General features: G+C 44.5%; 1 protein-coding gene across 2 annotated transcripts; it reads right to left on the minus strand.

The window, feature by feature from the left end:
* Positions 1 to 1,610: 1,610 nt before the first annotated feature.
* On the minus strand, positions 1,611 to 6,689 carry LOC113432610 (phospholipase A and acyltransferase 3-like). Of its 2 annotated transcripts, XM_087943168.1 has the most exons (5): positions 6,494 to 6,675; positions 3,647 to 3,749; positions 3,103 to 3,371; positions 2,045 to 2,132; positions 1,611 to 1,925 (listed from the first exon to the last, which is right to left on the minus strand). In XM_087943168.1, the coding sequence occupies exons 1-4, from the start codon at positions 6,521 to 6,523 to the stop codon at positions 2,082 to 2,084; spliced, it is 453 nt and encodes a 150-aa protein (XP_087799294.1). In that variant the 5' UTR covers positions 6,524 to 6,675; the 3' UTR covers positions 1,611 to 1,925; positions 2,045 to 2,081. The 2 variants fall into 2 exon arrangements, with proteins under 2 accessions (XP_087799294.1, XP_087799293.1); XM_087943167.1 differs by lacking the exon at positions 2,045 to 2,132 and having other exon boundaries at positions 6,494 to 6,689.
* Between the last annotated feature and the right edge of the window lie 5,768 nt (positions 6,690 to 12,457).

Genomic DNA, 12,457 nt, shown 5'->3' on the forward strand with positions numbered 1-12,457 from the left:
CCCGTGTGTTATTGAGGTTGAAGCTGAAGTAGTCATTGACAGGTAGGGCGTTGTAGCAGACAATTTTGCATACTAAGCTTAGGTCAGACCGTAGGCAGCGTAGTTCTAAGCTGTCCAGGTCCAAAATTTCAATCCTGTTGGCATAAGGAATTTTACTGCGAGCTGAGGAGTGACACAGACATCACCAATGCTGCATCGCTTATCCCAGACCAGAAGAAGGAGAAAGCTTTCCCTGTTGAATTTCTGCCACAATCACCAATGTAGACTAGATCCAAAAGCGGAGAGGGGGGAAAAAATACAGCCTGAATTTGATAAAGATGGGGAGCAGGAAACCAAATCGCACCCACTAAATCAGAGTTTTTCAACCGTGGCACTTTTAAGACATGTGAGGTTGGCTGATGAATTATGGGAGTTGAAGCCCATGTGAATCTTCAAGTGGCTAAGACTGAGAAACGCAGCACTAGATAACATAGAAGGGTGGACTAATACCTCCAGGGTGAGCTGGGGAATGCAATTCATTTCCTCCAAAACTAATTTTGCATCGATATATTTGAGAACGTTGGCGAAGCACATGGGTGCCTGACAATTTGAGAGTACAAATTGAGGCCCAGATGGAAACAATTTCCAACCTCTGGAGTTCACAGCCTGCTGATTAGAGCAGAAGTCCAAATATCCATTCAAGAAAGACAGTAAGGGGTAGAGATGAAGGTTCTAGATCAGGGGTGTCCAACCTTGGCAACTTTAAGACTTGTGGACTTCAACTCCCCAGAGTTCCTCAGCCAGCAAAGCTGGCTGAGGAACTCTGGGAGTTGAAGTCCACAAGTCTTAAAGTTGCCAAGGTTGGACACCCCTGTTCTAGATTAAGAGACCCAGGTTCTAGACCCCTTGTGGAAAGCAGCCACCAATGGACATGGGGTCCCTCATCCAAGTGATGTGGAGGAGACTTTTGCCCTGGGTTCAGATATGGAATGTGGAAGTGAGACAACGCCTTGGGAGCATCAAAATCAACATTAAATGGGATGCTGCTCACTTCAAATCTGGAATGTTGTATCAAGAGACCTCAAGAAAGTTCATTGACGAATTCCAGCCTGTCCATCTAGGACAGGGGTGAGGGGGGGGGGGGGGGGGGGGGGGCAGGCTTCAAACTTGACAGCTTTAAGACCTGTGGACTTCAACTCCTAGAATTCCTCCTCCAGTTATGTTAGCTCAGGAATTCTGGGAGTTGAAGGCCACAAGTCTTAAAATGGCTGATGTTGAAGGCCACCCCCATGTTAGACCAGGGGTCTTCAAACTTGACAGCTTTAAGACCTGTGGACTTCAACTCCTAGAATTCCTCCTCCAGTCATGTTAGCTCAGGAATTCTGGGAGTTGAAGGCCACAAGTCTTAAAATGGCTGATGTTGAAGGCCACCCCCATGTTGAAGTCCACAGGTCTTAAAACTTGGCAGATCTGAAGACCCTTGATCTAGGCAAAGAGTCTGCAACTCTCGGGCTGAGAAGGTTGACCCTCTTAGAGGAAGAAGATGGAGCCTCAGAGCCCCAATGTAGTGCCCAACCAAGGTCAAAGTCAAAACATGGTCCAAGCAAGTATGGAAGAAATTGCGCCAGACATTATCTTCATTGGATGGTGAACTTTTATTTGGATATTGTGATTGAAACGGGGAGAGGAGTAACAAGCATAGGTTTGCTTTTGACAAAATCGTACTTTTGTAAAAAAAGAAAAGAAAAAAAGGCACAGAGAGAGAGGTAAAGAGAGAAAACATATTAGAGAAAGTGAATTCTTGGAGACTGTTAGTTGAAGCCAAGTGTCTATGGAGATTCTCAGCCATCCAGGCCATGGTTGCCCCAGAGGTTCTCCTTGCTAGATCTTCAGAGTAGCATGACTGCCACAGCTGTTGCCATTGCTGCCCAGATCACTTTGTTGACCTGCAGATTGAAGAGGAAGAGAAAGATCTTTGGTTCAAGGAAAGAACCTATTACACAAATTCCAAAAAACAGCCTAAATTTTCTATGGTTTAACCAGGTTTCCCCAACCTAGAACATACCATCCTTCACGGTCATCATCATTTTAACCATGGCCATCTATCCACTGAAGGATGAAGGCCTCTTCCGTGTATGCCTTGGCCAACGGATCTCAGTGGAAGGGGGATACAATAAAGGACATTGAACAAAACATATCATAGAAACTTTTATAGAACCTTAGAGTTGGAGGATGTCTTATAGCTAACATTTTTTGGGCTCCTGTGTCAAAAATTGCACTCGCGCTCATGTGCCAGCACCCAGAAGGCAATGCATGCAGGGGTCCCCCAAGCCCCCTGCACATGCGCACATGATTTCCTCCCCCTGCCGCCCCTTACCTGCACTGCTCCTCCCAGCCGATTTTTGGCCCGTTTGAGGCCTTTTCCAACCTCACAGAGGTTCGAGGGAAGCCTCTGCAGCCTTTGTAAGCCGAAAACCAGGCCCATTTCATCACTTCCGGTATTTCTGGAAATACCGGAAGTGACAAAACGGGCCTGGTTTTTGGCTTACAAAGGCTGCAGAGGCTTCCCTCGAACCTCTGTGAGGCCGAGAAAGGCCTTAAATGGGCCAAAAATCATCTGGGAGGTATGCGCATGAGCAGTGAGGTAAGTTTGCCTGGGGCTCATGTGCCCACACAAATGATTCTGCATGCCACCTGTGGCACGCATGCCATAGGTTTCCCATCACGGTTCTAGTACAACCCACCACTGGAGTAGGAGAACATTATACCATCCCGGACAAAGCGTTGACCAATCTCTTCTTGAAAACCTCCAGTGATGGAGCATCCACAACCTCTGGAGGCAAGTTCTTTCATTGATAAAAGATAACAGATAATCAGAGTTGGAAGGGACCTTGTAGGCCATCTAGTCCAACCCCCTCCCCCCCCCTCTGTTCTCTCACTCAGGAATTCCAGGATGAACTCCTTAATTCCAGGATGAAATCTCTCTTTAATGATCTTCCACCGGTTACTCGCTGTCCTGACCTCAGGTGTTTGGGAGAATAAGTTAATCCCTGTGGTGGTATTCTACCGGTTCGGGATGGTTTGGGTGAACCGGTTGTAAACAATGCTACGTTCGACACTCACTTGATCGCTCCGAGCCACATCGTAGCGCAGGCTGTTGCAAAAATGTTCACAATTCTGGGTAGTGACTCCATATTTCAATGTTTTGCCCTCCAGCTTCTCTGCATAAGAGATGATCTGATCTGGAGTCCGGACAGGATATCTGGAGTCATGCTTGTTGCTCACACGGTAGTGATCTGGCCCTACCACACGGGACAGCTGTTCCTTTTTCACTATTGCTGTGTCGGTCCAGAGCGACTTGAGACTGGCAGCTCCAGCGTCTGCATATTCAGCTTCACAAGGAAAGAGACAGTGTGGGACAGGAAGGAAATACTTTATTTGCAGTCACAGACCAAAACACAAGTACAACAAAAGAAGAACATGGGAAAATTATACTGCAATATAAAGGTTGAGATGGCTACTTTCTGCTCTTCAGAATTTCATAGCAGCTTGGCCAGATCCAAAGGACAGCTCTATCCTAAATCCTTGCCCCAAATTAATATTGCAGCTCAGATACAAACATTCAGATGGGTTCTTTTGAAGGTCAAACCCACCCCACGTTCCTTACTTGGCGCAGCCAGATGGATAACGTTGCCCAAACCCACGTAGACTGCCCAGTGTTGGTATCCCTTCCGGTAGATCTCAATCAAGTCCCCAGGCTCCAGGTCCACCTGCAAGGAAAGGAAGACCAGGTTGCAGTATAGAGCAGGGGTCCCCAACCACTGCTCCGCGGACCGGTACCGGTCCGTGGAACAAGTCCTACCGGGCCGCTGGCTTGCTGGGCGCCGCCATCTTGTTTTGATGAAAAAGTGCTTCCGGTGAGCTTTTCCGGGTAGAAAGCTCACCGGAAGCACTTTTTCATCAAACAAGATGGCGGCGCCCAGCTGATGTCGGTACCGGGCCGCGCCATAAAAAAGGTTGGGGATACCAGGCCGCGGCGTAAAAAAGGTTGGGGATCACTGGTATAGAGAAACCAGCCATCTTTGCGACACACCCACCCTGCCAGTTTCTCTAATAAACCTGCACACAGATGCAAAACTCCAATGGACCATGAAAGCAGAACCCAAGTCTGCAAGCCGTCATGCAGCAAGGCAGGAAGTCTAAAAAATACATAAAGTTGTGATGCAATCTCCTATAGAATCAAAAGAACAGAATGACAGAGCTGGAAGGAATCTTCTAGTCCAACCCCTGTTCAAGCATCCCATCTATAAATATAAAAGCGAAATTCCACTCACGCATCATCACAAAATCTCCAGAACCGTAAAGCCTACAAACTGGAATTTGGCCCCTATGTTCCTCTTGGCTTCTAGGGGCTCACTAACAAAGGATTTTTCAAAATGACCATCAGAGTATTAGTATTTCCTATGTTATTATTAATACCATGCTCCGATGTTAAGGAGTTCTACTCCCCCCTCCCCACCTGAAAAGAAATCTCTTCCAAATGCAAAACCAATCCAACTTCTTGTTATCTGGAGTCATTTCCAACAATGGCTGTCCAAACTTTTCTTAAAAACCTCCAGTTTTGGAGATTCGCAACTTCTGGAGGCAAGCTGTTCCACTGATTAATTGTTCTAACACTCAGGAAATTCCTCCTTAGTTCTAGGTTGCTTCTCTCCTTGATTAGTTTCTATCTGTTGCTTCCTGTCCTGCAGGTCCTTTGGAGAATAAATTGGCCTCCTCTTCTTTGGGGCAGCCCCTCAAATATTGGTGTAGAGTTGTAATTGCAGGAATGTTCTTATCTGATGGCAAACCTCAAACAGAAAAGAATGGTTCCAAGCAGATACAACTCAGGCAAACAAAGTTACTCATCTAAAGGAGGATTAGAGAGAGGAAGTAAACATATGTTGGACTTTGACTAGAGATCGTTAATTGTGTTAGTTACTATGCTGAACAATAATGAAAGTCAAGCAGAAACCAAAGTTAACCAATGTTAGAGGATAACTAAAAATGTGTATAAATGCAAGACTAGATTCCAATAAAGTTCATCATGAATCAGTTGATCATGATCAAACACCTCGACTGCCTCGTCATTGCAACATATTGGGATACCGTCTCAGTACACAGATGCACACATAACTTTTTTAAATTCAGAACCCAAGTTTTCCCGAAGTACATAGCTGTTGTTGAGAAAACCCACAACTCAATAGAACATCCTTCCGGAGGCCTCTCTGATCTTGGGCTTTGCACAAAGAATGTTATTATGTGTGTCTCCTGCCTTGAGTTATTCATAAAGCAAGATAGGCATGATAGAAATCAGTCCTTGACTTACGATGGCAAATGAGCCCAGAATTTCTGTTGCTAAGTGAGACATCTGTTTCAGTGAGCCTTGCCCCGATTTTCAACCTTTCCTGCCGCAGTTGTTAAGCAAATCACTGCGGTTGTTAAGTGAGTAACACCGTTGTTCAGTGAATCTGGCTTTCCCGTTGATTTGGCTGGTCAGAAAGTGGCAAAAGGGGATCATGTGACCCCCGGGACGCTGCAACCATTATAAGTACGAGTCAGTTGCCCAAGCGTCTGAATTTTGATGACGTGGCCATGAGGATGCTTGCCACAGCTGTGTGAAAAAGTCTTAAGTATAGTATAGAACAGTATAGAATTCTTTTATTGGCCAAGTGTGACTGGACACACAAGGAATTTGTCTTGGTGCAAATGCTCTCAATGTACATAAGAGAAAAGATATATTTGTCAAGAGTTAAGAATAGGATAGGATAGGATAGGATAGGACAGGACAGGACAGAACAGAACAGAACAGAACAGAACAGAACAGAACAGAATAGAATAGAATAGAATAGAATAGAATAGAATAGAATAGAATTCTTTATGGGCCAAGTGTGGTTGTTTACATAAGGAATTTGTCTTGGTGCAAATGCTCTCAGTGTACATAAAAGAAAAGAGACATTCGTCCAGAGTCAAGAATCATCAGGTACAACACTTAATAATAGTCACAGGGTACAATAAGCAATCGAATCATATTAGGAAGCAGTCAGTATAGATCATAAGGATACAAGCGACAAAGTCTTAAGTCTTCAGTGAAGAGTCACTAAATAAACCAATCCATCTCCTCCTATTAAACCTGACTTCAGTATGTTTCTTTCTTGCAACCATTTAATGGGATAAAATCAGCCCGTAAAGCTGAATTGCAGAAAAAACAGTTGGATACATACACACTCTCTGAAACTCAGCAACTGATATCCTGTGTCCAAGAAACATAAGACACAAAGATTAAGGAATTGGGACAAAGTTCACCCCTGAAAAGTATAATCCATCACCCCAGGGGGTCATAAAACACACCCCAATACCTGCACAAACACAGACACAGACACACACACATACACACACACAAATATACACTGCTTCCCTTTCAAATACTTTTTTCCTTGGGCCTCCATCTTAGGATTCTGTCCCGTTCACTGACCTCTCCTTTCCAGGATACTTGGTTGGTCATATTTATGCAGTTTTGTCCTTTCCCAGGGATCTGGAGCAAGAAAATTCCAAAGTGACAGAGAAGCTGGGAGCTTTGAAGAGGTCCAGAACAGGATCTGTTTCTGGGGTGGGGTGGGGTGTCCTGCCTGAAGGCAGCTATGTAGCAAAAGTGAAAGAGGAGCTAACACAAATGTGAACTTTGCCAAAACAATCGCAGAACGGAAATGTTGCAGATGATCTCACGTGTAGCTGCCACAAAAACAGAAGCTACTTTCTGTTTCAATTTCCTAGAAATGATCCTGTTGACTGTAAAACTAAAAAAAAAAAAAAAAAAAAGAGGAGGAAAGCCAAGCTATTTATTTTATTATTTTATTTTATTTCTACAGCCTCCCATCTCACCTCTGCACGCACGCGCAAAGGATGGCCCCCAAGCCACGTCCACCAAACTATTATTATTTTATTATTATTATTTATTTGGTTTGTCAATTGCTTACAAGATAATAGGTATAAGTAAAAACGTAGTTATGGATACATATAAGAAAAATAAAAAGAAACAATAGGACAGGGACGGTAGGCACGTTGGTGCGCTTATGCACGCCCCCTACAGACCTCTTAGGAAAGGGGTGAGGTCAATAGTAGACAGTCTAAGGTTAAAGTTTTTGGGGTTTGGGGAAGAAACCACAGAGTCAGGTAGAGTATTCCAGACATTGGCCACTCTGTTGCTGAAGTTGCATTTCCTGCAATCAAGTTTGGTGAGATTAACCTTGAGTTTGTATCTATTGTTTGCTCTTGTGTTGTTATGGAATTAAAAATTTTAAGCCACTTAAACCAGATTAATTTCATGCTGGTGCCTCCCTCAGAACTCTTGCCTCAGAGGGAGGTGGGGGAAAAAAAAGACTTTTTGAACTCTTGGGGAGCCTTTTTTGGTACCCAAGCGTGGGAATGACCCAATTGCTCACTTGGGTGTCCGTAACTTGAGATGGCCCATTTGGGAACCAGAGGCGCTTTCTGTATTCTTAAAAAAAAGCCACAGAGAACAATGTCACACGCGATCCCCTGTTTGATTTCTGACGAGTTTTTTTGCTAGTTTCCAGCAAAATAAACCACACACTCATTGGGGAAACTGTTCTCATTTCTTCAGCTGTTGCATTCGCTTAACAACGTCCGCATCATGTGACCCACAGAATGACCGCCTCAACTTATGACCGTGCAGCTCAATTCCGGAGTTAAGTGCAGTACCAACTGTATAGGGAGTTGCTTTCCAGAAAACACACACAAAAATGCATACTTCGGTATACAGGTATTCCTCTGCTTGCAACGGTCATAAATATGAATCAATTGACAAGCGTCTGAATGGAAATCATGTGAGCCCAGGGATGCTGCAACGGTTTGAAGTGAGAAAAACTAACTCGCTTTTTTCAGTGCCGTTGTAACTTCAAACAGTCACTAAGTGAACTGTTGTAAGTCGAGGAGTGTCTGTATCCTGATTCTATTCAGGTGGGTCCATATTTTTCAGGGCAGCTGCGTTCTTGGACGTGGTTTTGTTGGATCTGCGCGATCTGTTTGGTTGTGGTTATCAAAAGAGGCCCATTTTAACTGCCTGTCTTTATCGAGGTCATCAGAAGACCGTGGCAGGCTTTGCCGGGTCGGTTTCCCAGACTTAAGCCAGGTGAGAAGTGGAGAGCCGTATCTTATCTCGGTGAAACTAACAACAACGATAAAAACAGTTCGTGTTGCTGCCTCAGTCCGGATTATGTTTTGCTGAGAAAAAGACCTTTTGAACTTTGGAGGATGAAGGAATGAACAACCATGGAAATGAACCCAGGACCCACCACAGATTCCTCCCCCACCCCCCACCCCAGGGATGGGATTCAAATTTTTTAACAACTGGTTCTGTGGGTGTGGCTTAGGTGGTGGGCGTGGCTTGGTGGTCATGTGACTGGGCGGATATGGCTTGGTGGTCATGCGACTGGCTGGGCGTGGCCAACTCAATATCACTCACTTCGAGGCACGCATCTCCTCGCCTGGCCTCTCATGACTGTGGGGATGCTGCAACAGTCGTAAGTGTGAAAAAGGGTCATAAGTCACTTTTTTCCGTGCCATTGTGACTTTGAATGGCCACTCCACACAAGCAAAGTACCAGCAAAGGAGGAGAAAAACACACCAGAGAAGTTCCAGAGACCGGAAGTCTAGTCCTGCCAAGAATGGAATAAGGGTTAACGGAGAGGCAGTTTCTGTAAGCAACACCAGAATGTTTCCTTCCTGCCTTCCTTACAGGATTAGCCCAGTAATTTCTTCTAACAACCGGTTCTCCCAACTGCTTAGGATGTTCACAACCGGTTCTAGCGAATAGGTGCGAACTGGTAGAATCCCACCCCCGCCCCACCCCCACTGTGAGATGCCCATTTGGGAACCAGACACTACTCTGGTCTTCTTAACACACATGGCTTGCCAAATGCCTGTTTCCTAAACTCTGGTTCAATCTGGGCCTTTTTCTCTTTCTCTTCCCTGAACGGCTGTGACGGGGAGAACAGAACAATACTCCCTGGGTGCGACCTTCAGCTGTTTGGGTAAGAACCCGTAGTGGCATGTGGGAATAAACTTGGAGGCCGGGCAGGGATGCTTCCATGGGAACAGCCAGATAAGAGACAGCCCAGCCCTTGGCTGCATAACGGACAGGGTGGGGGAAACCCAAAAGAGAGACCCTCCCTAAGTTTTTTGGGCTGTAGAGGAGAAAGACCTTGGGAGACTGGGCTAAGAGTTGCTTCCATGGGAACAGTCGGACAAAAGACAGCCCAGCCCTCGGCTGCATAATGGACATGGGGGGAAATGTAGGGATCTTCCTTAGTTTCTCAGGCTGTAAAATAGAGAGCGGTAGACCTGGACTTTCAGACTTGCAAGGTTCTGTTAATGTAGCCATGCCATAAAGTGAGATTAGGTGGCCTGGTCTATTTCAGTCAATCAATCAGAATAGAGCTGGAAGGGGCCTTAGAGGTCTTCTAATCCAACCCCCTGCTCAAACAGGAGATGCTCAAACATTTCAGATGGTGGCTGTCCAGTCTTTTCTTAAAAGCCTCCAGCGATGAAGGCCCTACAACTTCTGAAGCTGTTCCACTAGTGAATTGTCTTCACAAAGCATCTGCAACCCTTGTGCTGAGAAGATACAGGTGGACCCTCTGAGACCAAGAAGACGGAGCCCCAACCAGCTCGAGTGGAAACATGATCCAAACAAGTGTGGAAGAAATTGCACCAGGCGCTCACTATTGACGTGGGTTGGTGAACTATTATTTGGCAGTTGTGACTGAAACTGGAGAGGAGAGCACCAAGCGTAGATTTTCTTTGGGCGAGCTCGTATCTCAAGAAAAAGGCAAAGAAGATGGAGAGAGTGGGAAAGAGGAAGAAAGCAAACAAAAATATTGGAGAAATATTGAATTCTCTGAGACTTCACTGAGGCCAGATTGAAGTTCTCCTTGCTAGATCTTCTGGCTTAGGAGTAAGACGAAGCATGAAGCGGCTAAGATTCCAACGCACGTATCCCAGACCTGCAAATCGAAGAGAAAGAGCCTCAGCAAAGATTTCTCTTTGGTGCAAGAAAAGATCATATTACCCAAGCCCGAGAAAGGCTCTGGATTTTCTATAGTTTGATCAGGTCTCCGCAACCTAGAACACATAACAGAACCTTTTATAGAATCATAGGGTTGGAAGCCTTATAGTGCAACCCTGGACAAAGGTTGTCCAATCTCTTCTTGAAAGCCTCCAGTGATGGAGCAAACCACAAGTTCTGGTGGTAACTTTTCCACTGGTGAATTGTTCTCACTGTCTGGAAATCTCTCTTTAATTCCAGGATGCATCTCTCTTTAATTATCTTCCACCCGTTACTTCTTGAACACTTTGGGAAATAAGCCGACTCCCTCATGGGCTTGGGAGCTAGTTGGACTGTGACTCCCAGAATCCTCCAGCTCCCACAGCCCAAGGAATTCTGGGAATTCTAGTCCCAACACAGCCACAGAGCACCATGTGGAAAGACCTTCTCATCACTCACAACGGCAGTGTTATTTTTCAGTATTTTGATCATCCCAAGACAGAGACAGCGAGAAATTTGTCAAAATCTCCACAAAGTCAATAAATGATGAGATTTTAAAAAGAATATGCTGATTGTATTAAAAAAAGTTTTTTAAAAAAAAAATGAAAGTGGAAATTGGGAAAATAGCTGTCCATATATTGAAATACAATAGAATTTTTTTATAACTGTAAGCCTATTGAGTATGGAAGGTGGAAGACTATGATTAGACATATCTGATTGTATTATGATTAATAACTGTGTAAAATTATATTGAAGCTGATAGTGTTTAAGGACTATGAATTTAGGGGACTTGGAGAAAAAACATTGGGACTGGCCAAGTCTTAATAATAATAGGCCCTATTGGCACGCTGAGATAATTTGGATACTGAAATTGTGGTGGAGCATGGATTAATTTTCAGTATATTGAACTAGTAACAACACAACAGGGGACAACAAATACATTGTATTCATAAATAAATAATTTATTGCAATCACAATATGTATGTCAAGATTAGAAGTTGGAAGATTATGACTGTGTATATTTAATTGCATTATTAGATGGATGGATGGATAGATGGATGATAGATAGATAGATAGATAGATAGATAGATAGATAGATAGAATGATAGAGATAGATAGATAGATAGATAGATAGATAGATAGATGATATAGATAGGTGATAGATGATTGATAGATAGATGATTGATAGATAATAGGTGATAGATAGATGGATAGATGATAGATAGGTGATAGATGATAGATAAATGATAGATGATTGATATAGATAGATGATTGATAGATGATAGATACGTGATAGACAATAGATGATTGAAAGATGATAGATAGGTGATAGATAGATGATAGATGATAGATAGATATAGAAAAAAGAGATTTGTCTAAATCTCCAAAGACCGCACTTACTTGATCACTCCAGGCCACATTGTAGCGCAGGCAATTGGCAAAATGCTCACAATTTTTGCTGATGAGTTTATACTCTATTGTTTGGCCCACCAGCCTCTCTGCCTTGGAGACAATCTCCTCTGGGCTCTGGACTGTACCTTGGAAGTCATGCTTGTTGTTGACGTGGTAGCGATCAGTCCCTGCCCCAATGGACAGCAGTTCCTTCTCTACCACTGCTCTGTAGGCAAAGATATTCATGGAGCCAGTGTCCCCATCGGGCTCATGTGCAGAAGGGAAGAGACCGTGTGAAGAGCCCTGGCCCAGAAACTCAAACCCATAAAAGAAAATGTTTGAAGCGCAAGGTTGAACTCTGGAGTCCTTGGTGCTCTCTGAGCTTGGTGGTTTTCTTGCAGACGTTTCATTACCAAACTAGGTAACATCATCAGTGCTAAAAGGGAAGGGGGATTGGGAGGGGAGGGGAGGAGGAGGAGGAGGAGGAGAACGACGACGACTATAGGGTTTTTGTGCTGAGCTTGATTCCTTGCAGACATTTAATTACCAAACTAGGTAACATCATCAGTGCTAGAAGGGAATGGGGTTTGGGAGGGGAGGGGAGGGGAGGAGGAGGAGGAGGAGGAGGAGGACTATGGGGTCCTTTGTGCTCTCTGAGCTTGATTCCTTGCAGACGTTTAATTACCAAACTAGGTAACATAATCAGTGCTAGAAGGGAATGGGGATTGGGAGAGGAGGAGGAGGAGGAATGTGGGTCCTTGGTGCTCTCTGAGCTTGGCTGGTTTCTTGCAGATGTTTCATGACAAAACTAGGCAACATCATCAATGTTAGAAGCGGGTGGGGTTTTGGCAAACATTTAAGCATTTCATGTACAAAACATTCTCCCGCTTCTACCTTTCGCCATTTCCTGTGTCTGGGAGGGTTCCACAGGTTAATTACACGGAGGCAGTTCCTCCCCCATCAAATGCATACCTGAGATTG

Source organism: Notechis scutatus, chromosome 14 (assembly GCF_049901735.1).
Source record: "Notechis scutatus isolate UNSWTSFEM ecotype Mainland chromosome 14, rNotScu1.2, whole genome shotgun sequence".
NCBI classification, from domain to species: domain Eukaryota; kingdom Metazoa; phylum Chordata; class Lepidosauria; order Squamata; family Elapidae; genus Notechis; species Notechis scutatus.